Below are 21,277 nucleotides of genomic sequence, written 5' to 3' on the forward strand. Positions count from 1 at the left end.
TCCAACATTACAGGGTGGGAATGATCAGGATACTGTTAACACAATCAGCTAAGGTAATCAGTGAACATTGTTCAATTCAATGTTTCCAAGAAATGTGATCATTTATTCTGCTACCTTATATGATGTTGTAGAAGTTCACTTCAAGAGCTAAGGATCTTTTCACTGGCCTGCTATGTTTGTCAATACAGCCAGATGCCACTTTCATGTTTACATATATAGCATTGATTTGAATGTTTTCTATTTATATAGCCATGGATAACTTCAGCATGTATATTCCTGTAGCAAGAACTTAAGCCGTGTATATATAGGATGGAAGTTTTATTTATAAATTGGAACATTGTGCTGTTTTTGTATCAGCACCAGCAGTTTTTAAATTGTATTGGCCTTGCCATAAGTACAAATATTCACAGTTACAGATCATATGAAGGGGTCTCTCATGACTGTAGTGACAGCACTAGTCTCAGTTAATATGAGATTAGGCTAAACATGTTTTTTTTTTTGCCCTAGATATTTATGGAACTATGACTGAATGGCTAATTCAACAATGTTTTCAGAAGTCTGCTAAAGTGTGCTTGGCCAAAGAAGATGAAAATAAATGGTGAAAACAAAAGCTTATTTTATTTGGCAAAAGTAATATTTCCAGTAAACCAAAAGGTGAAATATAACTTAAGTAAAGTAAAACATCTGCCTAGAGAGCACAGCTAGACAGCGCTGGTCCCACCTTCATATAAAACATTATAAAAAAATTTAATTATAGGTTACACTTAAGTGGGGGCTTTTCATGGGGATATAACAAAACACACCATACTTGTCTTGAAACTTTTGTCTTTTCAATACAAATGTAAAATAAAAAGTATGGCTTAGTATTAAACTTGCATTTAGCCCAGACACCTTCTCAGTTATTAGAAAAAGGTCCATATTTTATTGATTTAAGCACCAGTAACAGCAATGAATGCAGAACTGTGCTATATTAAATTTGCACAAAGGCAACTTTGTTCGCACAGACCTATAACTTTTTGCATTGCGAATATTTTTTTCATTACCAACATGTGTTTTTATTACATTCCCCCACATGTGTTCATTAAACAGATTGCTTCTGAGTATTAGAGACATGCATTGGAATAGTTTTGTGGCACTTCCCCTTCCTTTTCTTTTCTTTCCTTTGCTTTCCTTTCTTCTCTCTTTACACTAGTGATGGGCAAATTTGTCCCGTTTCGCCACAAATTTAGCAAATTTCCAGCAAAATTCCAGAAACTGATGAAAAATTTGTGAAACAGCGATTTTGACGCCTGCGACAATTCGCCAGCGTCAAAATTGCCACTGCCGCCGGCGCTGAATAAACTTTGATGCCAGCGTCGAAACCGTCGCCGGCATCAACATTTTTTCAACGCCAGTGAATTTTTGCGCCAAATTCGTGAATTTATTTGCCAGCAGTGAAATGGGCAAATTCGCCGCGAATTCACACCTGCCGAATAAATTCGCCCATCACTTTACACTTCTATTTTCTTATGATAATGGTAAACATGGTGATTAAAAGTCAATGTTTTTGGTTCTCTTTTTACAAAAATGACCAAAAAGTAAATTGTCTTCCATTTCTAAAATTTACAATAAAAATTAAGGACAATATAAACTTAAATATTACATAAAGTTATCTTGCCTGATGGTAATGCATTTCAGTCTTCATTGAAAGAGCTTTCTTGAGCTAAGCACTCCATATGATTCCTTTGTTTGGAAATTCAGTTGAGAATTACAGGCTTTCCAACTTTCAAGCATTTACATATTTTCTAGGCTGTAGTACTGGCATTTGATCTTTTATGATAAAGTAAAAATATGTGCACAGCACTGAACTTTTTTCTAGGAGGCTTTTTTTCTGAAAGCCCTATCGTGTAGACTAATTACTTGCCTCATGCAAAGCAATTTAGATAATCAACCAATCATCATCAAATCCAGAACATTTAAGATTATTTGAAGATCACATATAATCTCTATTTCTGCATGCCCAGGTACAGTATATGGTGAAAGAAATTGCTTGAAATATAAAACAAATAAACTGGAAATCTGAATAGCAAAACGATTTCTGAACAGATAAAGAAGTCTTACTGAGAGACTCAAAGCTAAGGATTAGCGGTTGTAACAATATATATCACCTTTGGAATTGTCTCTACATAGAACATGCATAATACGTTTTTAAGATGTGTTTACAATCGGACAGCATTTCTTTAGTACTTTGAATAAAAGTATAGCAAATGCATACTAAAATCGCGCATGTAAAAATAAGTATGATTGGAATCATGAAACCTGCACAGGCTTTGAATCTAGTGGGGAATAGATGAATCACAAGAAGATAATAGGTTGTGAGGATTGAATATAGGGACAGGAATTATAGCTGGTGGGTTTTTGAGAAGTCTTTCCATGCTGGAAATCCTGGAGTGATTGGAATACAGCAAATTCCCATATAGAATGAGGTCCAGAATAAGCCATGTGGACAGTAAGTACAATGATGCTATGAGATTTCAGGATAACAGAATATCCCAGTAGGAGCACCAAGCTGGACTGAGGTTCAGATACAAAACATATAAAGAAGCAGATGGCTAAGTAGATTATTAACAGAAATAAACAATTTGACATCTGATGCTAAACAATGTAAAGGCTAACAATGCAAAGCAATACTGTCAACAACCACAAGTGTGTTAGGCGTATAAAGCAATAGATACACCATTGCAAAAGAATATTCCGTTTAGGAAGAGGAGGTTCAGATTTAGACAGGTGTAATGAAATAGAAGCACTGCGTGAGAGCCCAGTTTATGCAAAGTGCTGATAACACACATAAAGGAAGCACATTTTGTGATTTTAAGTAGGGGATATAACAAAAGGCACCATACTTGTCTTTTCAATACAAAAGTAAAATAAAAAGTATGGCTTAATATAGGAGCTGTGTACTGGTGTATCCCATTAAATTTTCATTTAGCCCAGACACCTTCTCAGTTATTAGAAAAAGGTTGATCTTTTATTGATTTAAGCACCAGTAATAGCAATGATTGCAGAACTTTGCTAATAGAATTCAGGCTTTTCTTTTAAGGTCTAAATGTTCAATTTCACATCTATTTGCTCAAACTACCTGGTACTTTTTTCATGTCAAGTCAGACTCAGAATATTACAAAAGTATTGCTGATTTGGTAATACTACTGCTACTATTACTGATAATAATGCCGCCATCAATAACAGTTTGCAAAAGAATATTCCGTTTAGGAAGGAAATTAGTGTTCAGGAGGTTCATATTTAGACAGGTCTAATGAAACAGAAGCACTGGGTGAGAGCCCAGTTTATGCAAAGTGCTGAAAACACACATAAAGGAACAACGTTGTATGATTTTAAGTAGGAACCATTTGACCATTATAAGAAGGAACCATTGGATCATTATACATTTAAGTCAATGGATGTTTTTCTTGCAAAACTACACTGAAGTCACTGGGCATTTATTTTGCTGCAACTTTTTTTTTCTTTGAAAATACTTTTACCGTCAATGGGTGTTCTGTTCTTTAGGGATCAGTTAGCCAGGTCCTAAAACTATTGCTCCTTTATATGTGCATCATACTGGGCCAGACATCTTTATGTTAACAGGTCTGAGACAATAGGCTTCTCAGGAGGATGAGCTGTAGAAATGCATTGTGTGTTTTGAACCCCTGTACTGTTTAACTATAAAAAAAAAACTGTCAACAAATGAAGAAAGTCTGACCCTGACTTCACCTGCAAGACCTATGTGGAGCTTCATTTTATTCTTTACTAGGGAGCACATTTACTAAGGGTTGAATATTGAGGGTTAATAAACCCTCAAATTCGACCCTCGAAGTAAAATATTGAATTCGAAAGATTTACCGCAAGTACTACGATCGATCAAAGTAAAAATCGTTTGATCGAGCGATTAGAGGATTTTAATCGATCGATCGCAGGATTTTTCTTCGATCAAAAAAACCTTAGAAAACTGATGGGGAAGGTCCCCATAGGCTAACATTGTACCTCGGTAGGTTTAAACTGCTGAAGTATGTAGTCTAAGTTTAGTACTTCGACTATCGAATGATCGAATAGTCAAAGATTTTTAGTTCGAATTGTTCGAATCGAAGTCATAGTCGAAGGTTGTAGTAGCCTATTCGATGGTCGAAGTACCCAAAAAAATACTTAGAAATTCGATTTTTTTTTTTACTTCGAATTCTTCACTCGAGCTTAGTAAATGTGCCCCTTGGTGTTCATCTAAACTTTCTCTCTCTAATGATGTGTGTGCAAAGAGTTAATAATAACAGTTATACAACTCATTTGACACTACATTGGGCACATGTAAGTTAAGTGGCAGTGGTGGATATAAATGTTTAATACAAACATGGTAATAATAGTGGAATAGAATTTGACCATTATTGACATCTGAAACCCTCTAACCTTGAAACCTCCTAGGCAGTTTATCAATGGTTTCTAATTTTTGCTGATCATTTTAGATTAAAAAATGCGTTTTTTATGCTGGAGTTATTTGAAAATTATTGTCTGAATTGGTAATCCCTGTGTGTGATGTGCAGTGGGACTTAATGATTCAGAATGTTTCAGGATTATCACCCTATAGAAAATTCATTTGTTTGACTGCTCATAGCAGACAAAACCCTTTGGATGAACTGACCCATTTATCTGTTGTGATAATCTGTGTGTTGATTTATTAAACTTTCCTGACTGGTAGGGAAAAATGCCATCAGGAAAGTGTTGATAAAAGAAGAAAAAACATGAAGTACTGTGAAGATTTTTTTTTTGTAATTCTTTACTTAAAGTATTTATAACTCGGGAAAGGGTACCAAATATTTTTTACTGGGTTCTTACTCCTATATATATGGGGGTATTGTTGCAATTTCAGAACCGGTGCATGTTTATCCTTAAAATGAGACTTCTAAATCATTACTATGATACTAATAGCCTGATGGATATGCTGTAAGGTCTACTGCACATATGACGTGATTTATACAGGACAACATGAAAAGAATATAATATAACAATCCCCAACAGTAAAGGATCTCTGCCAGTTACTGCTAAAAGGGCAATTTAATATTTGTGGAGTATAGTCCATTTAAATGGTATTCTTTGCAGAGGACCACATAAGAGTATGCCAGGGGAAATGCACCCCACATATAAACCCTAACTTGAGCAGAGTGCCATAAAGCTCTGCAATTTTAGAACTCCTACAAAAATCTAAGTCAAATGTTGTATAAAGTGACTGATGGCTTGAATTGAAGTTTAGTTTTATGAGATTAAGATTTTAGATCTCAATTATTATGCCCTCCATTGGATGCAGCTATTGAATTTTCCTCTACAGAGGCACAGTTTGGGAAAAATCCTAAACTCTCCTTTACTTTTGTTGTTCTCTTAAGATACCACTGTAGCTATGAAAAAAAATTCAAGACACATTAAATAATCCATAAAAGGTGATAAAAATAGAAGGTGATTTCCAAGCTACACTGGCTTTATACCTCAATAGTGAATATCACATTTGTACCACATTTCAATGAATGTGCCAAATTTTGAGAACACAAATTGAAAAATAGCTTGAATTTTGCAAATAGAATTCCTTGACTTAAAGTTACCAACTTTAAGATACAGAATCTAAGTTTTTTTCAGTTTTTAGGGCTTAATAAATTTTGAAAATGTGAGAATTGGAAATTCAAATTCATATTTACGATTGCGCTGCAAAAAATAAACAAATTGTAGTAAAATAATAAGTTGATAAATTACCCCCTCCTTTGTTTAAACAGACCAATACAATTGGCTATACAGATATGGAATACGATCTGCCCTAATAAAAGAACGTTTTTGGTGCATACAGGTTTATGTCATCTATGTATTTTTCATTAAAACAAAAAAAATATATATATCATATAAATAATCAGTGGGGGGGAGCAATGGACAATAAGAGGACTAGAAAAGATTGTTCACTCTTTCTTTCCATTGTCTAAACAAAACCGTTTCTATGTTTCTTTGGATACATGAAAGTTACTGGATTTAACAGGGAAATGAATATGAGTTTTCTTTGCTCAGAAGCAAGCTAGGCATTTGTTATTTACTTTATTGATTTGATTAAAAAACATTACACCAGTTGTCTCGAGAAGTCTATGTGTATAAATCTAATGGCTCTGCTGACATAAAGGTTGTTTAATAAATTGCTGATCTACATTCATACACTGAATCTTGTTACTCTTACTGAATGAAAGTAATTGTTTTATTTAACTTGAGCCGTTCCATTGTCTTGTTTGATCTAAATCGTAATGCTAATCCACAGCTTCTGAAAATATTTATTAGAATTAATGAAATGGTTTATGAAACACTGCACAACAGCTGTGATGGAACTACCCAAGCCTATAAAGAATTCTATTCTAATTATAAATCCATGGCTTTAGTGACGCATTGTATCATAGAAAAATAAATATCTATTAGCATCAAGTTAGATGAAGGTTTCTGTAAATTAGCCATCATGGATTTTTTTGGAGTTATCTTTCTGGAAACCTATCATAATATTAGCTCTGTATAAAACATGAAATAAATACAATGATTTACAGTAAGGTAGCATACTAAATTCTCTTTGACAAATGGAATCACCCTCAAATTATCCCTATGTGAGCCATGTCGCCTTATATGTGATGTTTTCCACTTCTGAAATGGTCTGGTCTTCAAACTAGCCTTTTAAACTTCTGGTCACCCGTTCATATTTGTATACCTTTAACTGACCACTAGCTATACTCAATGCAATACTCTAGACTGACCTTTAGTGACTGACGAATCTGTTCTGTTGACTTTGTCGAAAAATTTGCAAATCGGCAAAGAAATTGGAGAAACACATTGAAGTCAATAGGCATCAAAATAATCTTGAGGTGCGACAATTTTGACATGAGCAACAACTTTTATACGTGCTACTATTTTGTCCAAATGCATTAAAGTCAATGGGCATCTGAATATATGTGCGCAACAATTTTGATGTGCAACAATTTTTTTTTATTGCGGCGGATTTTTCACCAGTGAATCTTTGCCGCAGTTTTGTGAATTTTTCACAGGTGATCAAACGTGCCTGGCGAATTTATTTGCCTATCAATACTGACCTTCTCAAAGTGTAATATATAAAACCATATTACTTAACCACACACTCATACTGAGATCATCCTCTTATGTTTGCGCTCTATAAATACATGTTAATAATATAATGGCAGATGCACCTTTGTCAACCCTTATATAATAAGAAGAACTCCACCCACAAGACTTCTGCTCCCTCATTTCCTAACATAGCCTCCTCCATTATATAAGCTTTTAAATCCCGCCTACCAAACAGACATACCCCTCCTCTTTTTCTATTGCCTCCGTCCCTCCGAAACAAAGTATAGCCGCTGATATTTACTGCCCAGTCATGCGACTCATTCAGCCATGTTTCGGCCACACCAATCACATCATATTTTCCCTCCTGCACCAGCAGCTCCAGCTCTCCCATTTTACCAGTCATACATTTAATACTAGTACCATATTGAACATATGACATGTGGGCCTCCCTATCCTTAACAGTACCCCCTGCCAAATCTCCTCCCCCATTTTCCCTTTCTTTGCCCACTATCTCATGGGCAAAAGAAAGGGAAAATGGGGGAGGAGATTTGGCAGGGGGTACTGAATTTTTTACTGAACCCTCTCCCCCCATGCCTAGTTTAAAATATCCTCCAACCCTCTAGCCATCTTCTCTCCCAAAACAGCTGCACCATCATCACTAAGGTGCAGCCCATCACTAGCGAACAGCCTGTAGCTGACTGAGAAATCAGCCCAGTTCTCCAAAAACCCAAAACCCTCCTCCCTACACCAATCTCTCAGCCACGCATTAATCTCCCTATGCTCCCGCTGTCTCCTTAATGTTGCTCGTGGCTCAGGTAATATCTTTGAGAAAATTACCTTGGATGTTCTCTCCTGTGACTACACGGTGGATTGATTGATACAGACACTACAACGGCTTGTGCTAGGGGGCAGCTTGCTTGGATTTCCTATCATCGACACACTGCAGATGCAGATCCGGCAGCAGGGCTGCTGAACTTCTCTCATGTTGGTGGCACAGCATAGTAGCAATCTCTTGTTAAATTCTCGATCTGAATATTGCCTTGGGTTAAGCTGGCAAGGTCCTATTTATTTGATAAAATGTGAATAAATGATGTGGCCATTTTACGCCCATCTCTGTCTACTGATTTCATTAGGGTATGTAATAATGCGGTCCAGTGGGATAGCTCAAGGCAAAGGGTCAAATTGAGGAGTCCCCCTTAGTCAAGTATCACACAACCTTTTCATGGATGACCCTTTTGCTATGCGCACCTGATAACTGGGTCCAACATGAAATAAAAGTCTATTCCATAAATTTTTCGAATATACAGTATGAAGTAGGGCTTTGTTTGGCCCACCAAATAATCTGTGTGCTTCATCTTCCATTTACTACTGAGCTTTTTCTCAATGTATATTTCCACTTTACATCAACATTTTGACAATATAAAATGAATAATTCACATACTGTAACATGTATATTAAAAGAAAACAAAAGTTTTTTTTATATTATTAGTTGCATGTATATATAAAAATAACACCTGTATATTATTTCTAGCAGCTGGTCAACTAATGCAGCTTAGACTGAGCATTGGCATATGGGTGCTTCTAGCAGCAATTCAATGCTAAAGTTAATGCTGGCAATCTTGATCTTTTATAACTGATGGCATCACTATGCAGTAGAAAGATAAAATTGACAGATTATTTTTGACTTTTGTATATAATAAATCCTTTCACTCCTTTCTTCTAGATGGCAGTGCTATAATTCCATCAAATTCTCTTCAAGCCTACACCTTTTGCTTAGTATTCACATTTTCTCCAATATTCTTGTAGTTAAAATATATATTCATATGCTCTTATTGCCTCAATGCTTGTATGGTGAAAATGTTAAAATCAATATCTCATACCTGATTTCAAAGTTTTTTTCTCATTGGAAAAAAAGGAAAACTATAATACAAAGCACGATTTCTACTAAATTAAATCAAAAAAAAAATATGGCATAGAAATGATAGTAATAGTTATCACTTACCTTCCGAGAGTGGATTTCTTTCACATACAACGGGAGAAGAAATTCAGATATACCTTCTAGCCGTACTCCTTTTTTGGTTACTCTCAAATTTCCCATGCCATCCTGGAAGGGCAAAAAATATTCTTTTCTTTAAAAATATTATTTTCCATTACATAAATAATAGCAAATTAATTCTGCTGAAGCATCAGGTTTATCAATGCATTAGGGATGACTTCAATAATTTATTTGAATCATTTTGTATTCTACAATCTAACACATATTATGTTCCTCAAATGTGTTTCATAATTCTATCATCAAAACTTCATCTTGTGACCACAACGGTCATTTATGACCACATGTGCAAGTGCAGCAACACTAAAATGGACATAGATTTTACTTGTGTCTAAAAACGACCCTTGTGCTTCTGCCTAGTTGCACTTATCACAATGCCCAGTCTGCCCATAACAATTGTGCATCAGTGTACCTATTGGTCCTAAGGAGGGCTAATTTCAGGGTTTCCACAATGGGCTGAGTAAATAGGAGTATCATTACCAAAAGAATCACATGCTAATGGTGTTTTAATGCGAGTTAGAGGCAGACCCAACAGACCCAACTTTCCATGCTGCTACAATCCTACTAAAATTCTGGAAAGATAAAAACATTGCTGTTTGATCAGTGTGTCTGGTAAGTAAATGTCCCTTTTAATATATTGACTTTTACATCTAAGAAACCTATTGAAAATATAGCTGTTCTTTCAGAGCTACAGTACAGTCCATTATAGTATCATACATTTACTCTTAGTCATTTGGACTTCCCTACTAATAACATTCACTACTGTAACCCTCAATCAGAACTACTACTGTAGGGTAATTTAAGTCACAACTGCTCATCTTCTGCTTTTCAATCTTTACTACCTTGGCAACCGCTGATATTCAGGCAGAAAATGCTACAGTGATTAACCTTTACATCTGTTCATAACTGTGCTCTGTATTTTATCTGCAAAATATTATTCACATAGAACATTTATGCATAGTAATATGTCATACATAAAAATGTAAGCTTTTATACTGCTTGTTTTGCCCAATATATTCTCCATAGACATCAAGGGGGTTATTTATTGAAGTCTGAATGCTATAATTTTTATTGATTTTTTTTAAATTTTTTTAATTTTTCAAGATTTATTATACCCCCAGGATGGAAAGAGTCTGAATCCAAAAATTTGGCATCTCAGACCTGCCGAAGTTGTATATAAGTCAATGGGAGAGATACCTATCCTATTTGGAAGTTTATGTGGTCTAAAATGGACTTAGCCCGAAAATCTGATTATTTCGGACTTTTTGAGCAAAAATCCGAAAAATTCTGGCTTTTCAGGAAAAAGCCAGAAAAAACTGTATGGTTTGGGAAAAAAATAGATTTTATAGAGTCTGTCCCCGATACGATTAAATCTGGATTTTTTAATAATAAATAAGGTCACATTGTGGATTCTAGTTTGGTCGGACTTTTTTATTTCAAAAAAAGAAAAAAATGGATTGTAATTATGTCTAAATATTTAGTATAATCTGGAATGTATGTGTGCTATTGGGAGTGAGGAGGAGAGTCAGTTGATGGTTATAACCCAGCTGGTATCTCCTATTACTTGTGTAAGGAATGTATTCTGGACCAGAATCAAGCAACAAAAGGACATTGCCAACACGCAATACATTGTGGCTGGAAACTAAAAAGGACCAGTTAGATTAAAGTAGTAAGAGTGTTTGAGTAGGAACGACTTTTACCTTCTAACTATAACTTTAAAGGCATATTTTCCATCATTTTTTGAGGTGACAGCTCTCAGGCTGCACAATATTGAAATCATTGAATATTAAGGGGCAGAACCTGGTTTTAAATATAAAAGACAAATAGTTTGTCTGGAATGGGGGACCTGTAGGGGATGTATGGTGGTAATCATGAGTGAAAACATTCTTGTGAAATGATTTTGGTGATATCAGTATACCTCTTTCTCAGAGAGCTATTGGTATTGGTCACACTATAAATGACCCACTACTTAAATTAACAGCTTCTAGTCCCAGAAGGTTCCATTAAATGTCTGCAGAAAACTGGTGGTCCTGTGTGTATAACATAATTATTTGCTAGAAGACCATAATTGACGGCTATGTCTAACAACTGGATAAGTAATTAAGAACGTAAGTGTGTTAGCAGGACAAGACCCGAGGATCTCTGAAACAGTTGTTAAAAAGAGGGAAGAATTTTGTTTTCACTGTTAACCTATCAAAGGGTTATATATAAATATATATATATATATATATATATATATATATATATATATATATATATATATATATATATACACACACACACATTGGTTTAAAATTATTTAAGCTCCTTCATATTAATAGAGAAGAATTGGGAACAACAGGGTCGACTGGGGGGGGCCCACCGGGAATGCTGTCCAGGGCCCCCCCTCTGGCCCCCACCCCCCTACTAAGACGCGTCAGCTCAGTGAGTGAGCCGTTCGGCGGGCATGTGCAACAGCGCCGCTCGCGATTCTAAATATCTGGAGAAGGGGTCCGGCCCGGCGGGGGCCCAAGAGGGTTGGGCCCACCAGGTTTTTTCCTGGTGTCCCGCCGGGCCAGTCAGGAACAATATAAATACAATTAGGAATACAGTCTTTTTACAGCTACTGTTCATTTTACCAGGATAAATAGTATTTTGACCATTTGGGTTTATTTAATGTAACCATTAATGTGAGTTTATTACAGGTGCATCAGTTTAGCTACCTTTAACCCTAGTGATATCCAGTGAAATTGGAATATCCACCAGTTTGTTCATTACTTGTCATTGCTCCAGTTTTCAATATATTCACTGTTAGAACTGACATTTGCCCTTGTTTAGGTGGGCAGCAAGCTTTTTTACTCAACTTAGATTTTCTATTCCTATTTGAGTTAGCACCAACTGCCTACCCTGTGAGTATTCAGCAGAAAAGAATGACCTGTGTTCACAGATGGAATCTTTACTAAATGCTCCATCCCTTCTTATTAATCACATGTGTTGAATATTCATAGAACAGGCACATTGTACAGCTGCAGCATCACTTTGTGACTACATCTGGGACACACCATTAGGTAGACTACACAGCCCCATATTAATCACGGAAGCTGGTTAGCTCTTGTTTAGCCTTGGTCAAAAGAACCTCTTTAAAATTTCCATTTTTACCATGTATTTCTTCAATATTTTAGGAGATACAGCAGTTGTTTATTGAATACTTGTTACTAAGCGGTCTCATCCTTCACTTTAAACTGAAAAGAAAGATCACCCCTGGAGATTACAAATATGGTTGTTGTTACTTTCTCAGCAAGAACTTGACAAAAATTGAAATATCTGTTGATGTGGAAAGTGTTGTCAGATGGTGGGCACATACTGAGATGCTAAAAGTACATTAAGATCATGTCACAGTCAGACACAAAGCAGCTGTCAGTTAAAAAACAAACTTTTAAATGGAAGATAAGAAATATGCCTCATGCATACACTATAAATAATTAATAGCATAGTAGTTACTGCAGTAAATGAAAGTGTAATTAAAGTTTAATTTAATTAAAGTTGTATATTTTTAAAACTATGAGCAAAAGAAAGCCTATAAAGTTGAGAAATAAACACAAGCTAAATCTTGAAGTAAATTTGTGTAATATAGTTATAGGCCCTTTATAAATATTGCATGCTGGACAGAGACAGAATATCTGTTAGTTAAAATGCATATATTAAACATAATAATAACTGACCAAGTGCAAATAATAAAAACTGGGAGATGATTGTGAAGCAGGCGTGCAACAGTACACAATGAGAACAGAAATAGATATGAACAGATATGAGTCCACCAATTCTTAGCTGCTGCCAATCATGCAGAGATGTGAACCTCCCCACTCTGAATTTTTGATCACATCATGGGACCCAATGAGCCGAATAGGGGAAGCAGGGCATGACAGGGATAGGAGAGGGCCACTCCCCGCCCCCTTTTTGTATGGGGCGCTGGGATTGGCTGTCAGGTTCCCGGGATCGGCAGAGGAGGCAGAGTGCACAAGGTAATCACCAGTCGGTCCCGGGACGCGGAAGCAGCAGGACGCAGCATCCCGCCCCCCCCCTCCCTGTAGTTAGGTGTGTTTGCCGTCGCAGTTGGCGGAGGGTACCTTTACAAGGACCCCCAAGGGGAGTTAAAATGGGGTATTTTACAGTGACTGGATGTAGCCTGGTAGGCCTGGGTCCTCATGGAAAAGTTAGGCAGCCCGGTTTAGGGCCCCAAAAATGGAGGAGGGACCAATCTTACCAGTTGAGGCAAAAATGGTTTGTTATACAAACTGCTTGTTAAGTTGAATATGTTATACATGTTAAGTATGGTATTACTTTGTTAAATAAACAACTGCGGCCATCTCTTTCCAAACCAGTGGTGTGTGTGTTTCTTTGAGCAGTGGGTATGGGGTTTCGATCAGAAGGGGAGGGGTACAGACTCGACGCTGCACCTGTCATGCCACACCCCAGCCATGTCCAATTTTGTCAACCCCATGCTCACACCACAAACTCTTTCTAAGCCAGGTATCTAAATATGAGACATCATAAAACATATAGAAGGGTTGATCTGTCTGCTCAAAAAGTGAAATGCCAATAGCAGTATATACTGAAGATTAGAGAATCCAAGCTTTGGAGATAAAAATTTATTTTAAGTATGTTTCAGTAATAAAATATTTAAGTACAGATGACACAGGCCTAAATAAAGTTTCTGTAAGTGGGTCAACAGTGACTGACACCGCACACCACTCTCAAACATGATGTTGTGCTTTATTGCAGCACTGTTTTCCATCAGTTGTAAAGCACATGAATATACTTCACAGACACACTTAACGCTCTCTATTTCTCTTACTGTAACCAGCAACCTCTCACCATGGCCAGCCTGATCAATTAGGCATAAGAGCAGCTTTATAGCAGCAGCTTAAGGTAAGGTTGACTCTGTGTTTAATTACAGGTCCTCATCTACCTCTTTGTCATGTGCCTGCCACCTTGATCACCACACTGCACACAATAGAGCAGTGGTCCCCAACCAGTAGCTCGTGAGCAACATGTTGCTCTCCAAACCTTTGGATGTTGCTCCCAGTGGCCTCAAAGCAGGTGATTATTTTTGAATTCCAGGCTTGTAGGCAAGTTTTGGTTGCATAAAAACCAGGTACACTGTCAAACAAAGCCTCAATGTAGGTTGACAATCCACATAAGGGCTACTAAATGGAAAATCACAGCACTTATTTGGCACCCCAAGAACATTTTTCATGCTAGTGTTGCTCCCCAACTCCTTTTACTTCTGAATGTTGCTCACAGGTTCAAAAGGTTGGGGATCCCTGCAATAGAGTGTCTCAGGTTCTCCAGAATAACCTCCACTTGGTAATTATCCCATGAAACTCATTGTTCCGTGTCTTGGCTCCCCTATTCACTAGCCTACCTATCTCTCACTTCTAGGGTAAGTTTTACTTCTATCCTTTCACTAGCATAGACATCAATAAATAATCAAGAAAACACACTTCAGACAGGACTTAAGAAATAATATAAGAATTATGTTATTGCTCAACCATTTTGATATTTACATATACAGGAAATAAATAGCAAGAAAAAACTGCTTTTGCTGATGCTGTAGGCAAATGTAAAGTGTATATTCAGGCAACAGAACTATAGGCTATCCAGTGAATTATCACACACCATGATAGAAACTTACCATAGTAAGTTTCTAATTTTATTTCAGCATGCTAAAGCAGTCAGGATTCTTTTGCTGTGTTGATTTTATTGGACTTATTTTTAGTGATTCAGACTTGTAAAGGGCATGTAAAGTCTAAAATAGAATAAAGCTAGAAATGCTGTATTTTGTATACTAAATATAAACATGAACTTACTGCACCACAAGCCTAATCAAACAAATAATTTATGCTTTCAAAGTTGGCTACAGGGGGTCACCATCTTGTAACTTTGTTAAACATCTTTGCAAGACTAAGACTGTGCACATGCTCAGTGTGGTCTGGGCTGCTTAGGGATCATCATAAACAAAGCTGCTTGAGGTCTGCATGGCTGGGAAGTAAGGCGGGGGCTCCCCCTGCTGTTCTTAAGTATGATTGTTTCCCTGCTCAGCAGTTAGGGACCATCTGACAATTCCTATCCACAGCAGTAAATGAAGGGAGAATTTCACTGCATACAGTCAGGTTTCTTATAAAAATGGTACACATTTTTTAATTAAAGTATATTGGAGATAGGTTACTTTTTCATTAAAGAAAGTAAAAATGGGATTTTATTTTTTTGCCTTTACATGCCCTTTAAGGGTTTTTGGATTCTTTCTAAACAATTCTTTAAGTGGTCTGTGTTATTTGTTTGGTATGTTGTTTTTAATTATTAGTCTTCTTATTCTGCCTATGTCAGGTACTATCCAGTTCTTGGGGATCACAAACCAAGAACAGTTCAATAGTAATGGTTTATTCTTATTGTTATTATTTTCAGGCCCTCCCCTACTGATATTACAGTATGTCTTCCATTCTAACACTTGCAATTCAAATTGCAGAACAAAATATGTAAATATTTTTTTAAAAAGCAAAAAATAAAAAAATGAAGACAAATTGCATATTGACTTAAGACATTTCTATACACAAAATACTACATTTTAAACAGTTAAAATGATCTTTTAGTATGTTAAAGTCTAAGCTACTTTTCCATTACCATCATTAGCCTTTCTATTCTGCCTTTTTTCAGCCTGCAGCTAAATATGCTATATAATTGTCAGGGTCAGCAAACTCAGCATCGAAAACAGATTGACTGTGAAGCTTCAAGTTTAAATTTATATATTTTTACTTTTTATTGCTTGTGTTTTTGTTTGGGTCCTGTACTATTCATCTTCCATTCTGACTTCTTGAAAATGTGTTATCATGATTTAATATATGTTGTATAGATTGGTGTCGGTTTGGACCAAATAAAGAATATCAATTATATATAATGTATTACCTAAATATTTTTCTGTTTTATATCACAGGTTTGAAGAGAAGGAATATTAATCCTGCATCTACAGTATTTTCCATTGTTTTAATAATACACTGCATAGGTACAATGAAACAGGTTAGACTGATGCTTTGTGGTATACACAGTTGTAACACCTATTTGGGCTGCATAGCACACAAATAGTTAAACTGTCCAGCTAGCAGTAGAAGCATGGGTTACACGCGACTTCACACAACAGGGTCAGGGCCTTCGCCATGTGGAAGTGTTCCCTCTATGGTGTAGTGCAACTACACCCCCCCAGGCTACTGTGCATACAACAAAAGATGGGCGCCAGGAGGTTCTTGCAGTAAAACAGAAAACGGTTTATTTAACTATGCACGAGGCAAGTGACCACAGGTTTAGTACTCACACAGGAGCTGAGGCAATAGCACATTTCTCACACAGAGCTGCAGGCATTAGGCATTTCTCACAGAGGAAAGGTCTCCATTAGGCATTTGCAGTATTCACACACATTCCCTCCTGGAAGTTGTCAGGAAAGCAGCTTCTACCCTACAGTCCCTCTTCACTGAGGTCCCTGACTGGAGGCAACACACACAGCCTCTGGGAAGCTACTCCCTTACTGCAAATCCTTGTTGGAGCTTCAGCTGCTCTTTCTCTCTCACCTCTCTGCCTTTCTCTCCTAGAGAGACTATAACAAGTCTGCCCTAGTGCAACTATTCCTCATTCACGGGGTTACCGGGTCCCCGACTTCTTCTCCAAAGCACATGGGCCTTTCTGGGCCTAGCTGTGCCCAGGCTCCCCTGAGCACACCCAGCTGGATCACCATCCACAGGCCAAAGAGGAAGTGGCCACTCCCTACACACACTATATAGCAGTGTAGCAGGGGAGTGTCATTCTCTCTGGCAGATCACTCTAAGAAAAAAGGTGGGGGCCTTAAAGCTGCAGGGCAGATTAGCCAGTAGGGGTCCCTACATACACCCGGGGGAAAAACCCATTTCGTCCCGACAATGGTTTAAACATCCCCAACATATATCAACTTACAGTACCATCACATCCATCCACTTCTGGTATCCTCTCCTAAGGCATACCTGGTAACAATGGTCACTGTAAAGGAAACACAGCATGCACAATACTGTATCAAACATTTTCAATTGCATAATAAACAGTTGCAGTTGGTCAACTTTATTACACATCAGCAAAAATACTTCTCCCCCTCCCAAGGGTCCACACAGGCAAATCCTTGGGTGCAGAAACATTACTCAGCGAGTAGGTGAAGGCAGAAGAAATGGTGGTGGGGATCAATAGTCCTGAATTAGAACCCACTTAGTCCAGCAGTCCTTCCAGCCACAAAAAAAAACAAGCAAGCAGCACTCTAGGCATCTCACTCTGCAGGAGTCCATAGAAGAGCTGTAGCAAACACAGAAGAATCCATCCTCCAGGTTCTCCTCTTCCAGATCCATGATCCAGGATCACACATGAGCAGGAAATGGCTCCATCCGGGACATCCATCTTCCTCCCATCCAACTGACATCCGCAGGCCTTCGTGAAATTCGGGGCGAACCTCCAAGCCCGAACCCACGGCCAAATACTTCGAAGGAAATTCGTACGATTCGAAGAATTCGTACGTTCCGTTTATCCACTTCGAAAAATTCGTACGATCCGAACAAAACAATGCACAGCCTGGTTTTAGGGAATCGAGCCCCACGTTGGGCAGCCAAATGTAACACCTATTTGGGCTGCATAGCACACAAATAGTTAAACTGTCCAGCTAGCAGTAGAAGCATGGGTTACACGCGACTTCACACAACAGGGTCAGGGCCTTCGCCATGTGGAAGTGTTCCCTCTATGGTGTAGTGCAACTACACCCCCCCAGGCTACTGTGCATACAACAAAAGATGGGCGCCAGGAGGTTCTTGCAGTAAAACAGAAAACGGTTTATTTAACTATGCACGAGGCAAGTGACCACAGGTTTAGTACTCACACAGGAGCTGAGGCAATAGCACATTTCTCACACAGAGCTGCAGGCATTAGGCATTTCTCACAGAGGAAAGGTCTCCATTAGGCATTTGCAGTATTCACACACATTCCCTCCTGGAAGTTGTCAGGAAAGCAGCTTCTACCCTACAGTCCCTCTTCACTGAGGTCCCTGACTGGAGGCAACACACACAGCCTCTGGGAAGCTACTCCCTTACTGCAAATCCTTGTTGGAGCTTCAGCTGCTCTTTCTCTCTCACCTCTCTGCCTTTCTCTCCTAGAGAGACTATAACAAGTCTGCCCTAGTGCAACTATTCCTCATTCACGGGGTTACCGGGTCCCCGACTTCTTCTCCAAAGCACATGGGCCTTTCTGGGCCTAGCTGTGCCCAGGCTCCCCTGAGCACACCCAGCTGGATCACCATCCACAGGCCAAAGAGGAAGTGGCCACTCCCTACACACACTATATAGCAGTGTAGCAGGGGAGTGTCATTCTCTCTGGCAGATCACTCTAAGAAAAAAGGTGGGGGCCTTAAAGCTGCAGGGCAGATTAGCCAGTAGGGGTCCCTACACAGTCATAATAATAATATGTTCTTCTGAAAACTGTCTGGGGCTAGGGAGTCAAGCACAAACAAGGACAAATTGCTCAAAATTCACTTTTAACATGCATTTTGGGAATCATAAATTTTGCAGGACATTTCTACAGAAACTTTTACAAAGGACTATTTTGTTGTGCAAGTAAAAAAAACAGGTCTTTAAATATATATTAAAAAAAGAACTAGTAAACACACAAATTAAAGCCTCTCCTGCAATTTTTATTGCACGTTTTTAAGGCATGCTTGAGGGTGGCGTAAACTTTTGGAGAAACATAACTTTTTCAGTAATACATTTTATTACATACACTGCACGTTTGCATACGTTTTGCAATCTTTCTGTGGCAGATAAATATGTTTGGGGTTCCCATAAGCTATATTAAAGGCATACATTTTCAGATTGCAAACATTTTTCAGTTACCGACTTTTATAAAATTCACCCTTAAGGATTATTCACCAGTGGCAGGTACAAACACAAAAAATCCCAATCAATAAGCAATGCACCCTTGTTTACCCTTGTGCCAATTGTGCTTTTAATGGTACATCTGGAACAAGTCCTAGAGGACTGCACACATAAATGTGCATTACTATCTGCTAACAGAAGGTGCAAGGTGCATTGTGGACAAAAATATTGCACAATACACCTTTCCCCCTGTACTTGATAAACTCTGCAGAACTTTCTGGTTATAGATAAATAATTTTTCAGTAAAAAGACTGTAAATACTATAATAGCTGGTAATATAATATGTAAATGAAATAAGAACATTGCTTTAGGTATGGGCTAATATTTTCGCCTTGTTTCGCCCCAAAAATGACGGCCATAGACTTGTATGGCATCGTGAGTCAAAAAAAAAAGACGCCTCAAAAAACTATTTTTGACGCCCATAGACTTTAATGGGCATCCACGACATTTCGCCGGCGGCAAATTTTTGGCAAAACGAAACAGGTCAAATTCTCCCATCCCTATGTTTTAAACAACAACCCTTCTTTTTCTGCTGTTTGGACTTGTTGAAATGTTCTAAATAAAGTTATGCAACAGATGTTCTAGCAAATGGTGTTACATTGCAAATAATGCGAACAGATATTTTGATAATAACTGCAGTTTCACTGTCACAAGTAAAGTAATGTAAAGTTAAATCTTATGTACAAATGAGCAATGGAAAGCTTTGCATAAGGACTGACTTAGCATTTTGTATATCACTGCTTGGGTGAATGTTATTCTTCACAGACATTTGTCATATATTTGCATTCATTTATTCCAATGTATTATTCATAGTAAAGAAGACACATCAGACAGAGGCATTCAGCCTTTTCTTAGAAATTATGACAATGTGCTTTTACAATGGTTAGGTACAGTAGGTTGCTGTTTGATTTAGAGGAGAACTAAAGCCTAACTAAAGAAGTCGGCTGAAAATGTTGTACATTATTTTTTGAGCTTCTGCACCAGGCCAGCCCAAGGCAACCACAGCCCTTTAGCAGGGAAGGTCTGTGCCTCCAAAGATGCCCCAGTAGCTCCCCATATTCTTTTCTGCTGATTCACTGCACATGCTCTGTGCAACTGTCACTTACTGAGCTTAGGGGCCAACTCAAAATATACAGTACACATAGAATGTAGCTGCCACAGTATAAGGCTGATTCATAATTAATACAGATAATTTCTATATGGCAGCACAGAAACCAGTGCAACTAGCATCAGAATTTAATAATCAGCCCTGTAGCTTCAGCTTATAATACAGACAAACCTCATTTTCTGCTTGACAATTTGTGACGACCCCTAAGCTAAAGGTGATTTGTCTTGGACATTACTTAGGGGCATATTTATGAAGCCTTGATTTTTTTTCAGGTCGATTTTTTTAGGAAACTCAAATTATTAGAGGAAGAAATAAAACTCGAATTTTTAGAGGTTTACTGTATCCTAAAGCTGCTAAAAACTAAAATACTCCAGCTAAAACCTGTTGAGGTCTTGTAGAAGTCAATGGCAGATGTCCCTTTTAAAGTTTGAAGCTGTTTCTTGGCATCGTGATCTGCACTGGTATTCAAACAAATCAAAAAAGTTTGACGATTCAAGGGTCAAATTCAAAAAAGTCCTACGCTTCAAATTGTTGCACAATTTTGTCAAGATTTTTCCCGCACCCCCCTTTTCAAGCTGATTTTTTAATAAATGAGTTAAATTCTTGGATGGGAGGTAGGTCGAATTGGTTTCAGTAAAATAAAATGGGATAAATTGGAGTTTTAGTAAATATTCCCATGGATGTCTTAAGTATGGTTAGGTGGCCTTCATTAAAGTTTAATGTTTTTATGCATAAAATGACATTAACCATCATGAAAAGTCTAACAAAATACAAAGCAATACATATCTGGTTAAAACTAAGCAAAAGCAAACACATCTTGAGGATTCAAGACATACATAGGTTAAACCATTGCAGATGCCCTTCATTATATCCAACAGCAATGCTTCCTCATCCAGGACCATGCACTTACAGTGTCACCAAACATAACTACATGCCCTATGAATTCTTCTGCAATGACTCGGGTCTGCTTCCCATTCACCATAATGTCAGGCTCTACACAGATGAAGCCAGTTCTTCTACCAAAAATATTGCTTTCCC

The 21,277-nt window shown here is 37.7% G+C and overlaps 1 protein-coding gene across 2 annotated transcripts in view; it reads right to left on the minus strand.

Annotated features, from left to right (window-relative positions):
• Positions 1–21,277, minus strand: part of sgcz.L (sarcoglycan zeta L homeolog) — a 433,181-nt gene that overhangs the window by 52,218 nt on the left and 359,686 nt on the right. For both annotated transcript variants that reach the window (XM_018230203.2, XM_041589029.1), the window contains one exon: positions 9,116–9,217. In XM_018230203.2, coding sequence (XP_018085692.1) covers positions 9,116–9,217 — 102 coding nt within the window. The remainder of the gene's footprint in view (positions 1–9,115; positions 9,218–21,277) is intronic.

Source organism: Xenopus laevis, chromosome 1L (genome assembly GCF_017654675.1).
Source record: "Xenopus laevis strain J_2021 chromosome 1L, Xenopus_laevis_v10.1, whole genome shotgun sequence".
Classification (NCBI taxonomy): domain Eukaryota; kingdom Metazoa; phylum Chordata; class Amphibia; order Anura; family Pipidae; genus Xenopus; species Xenopus laevis.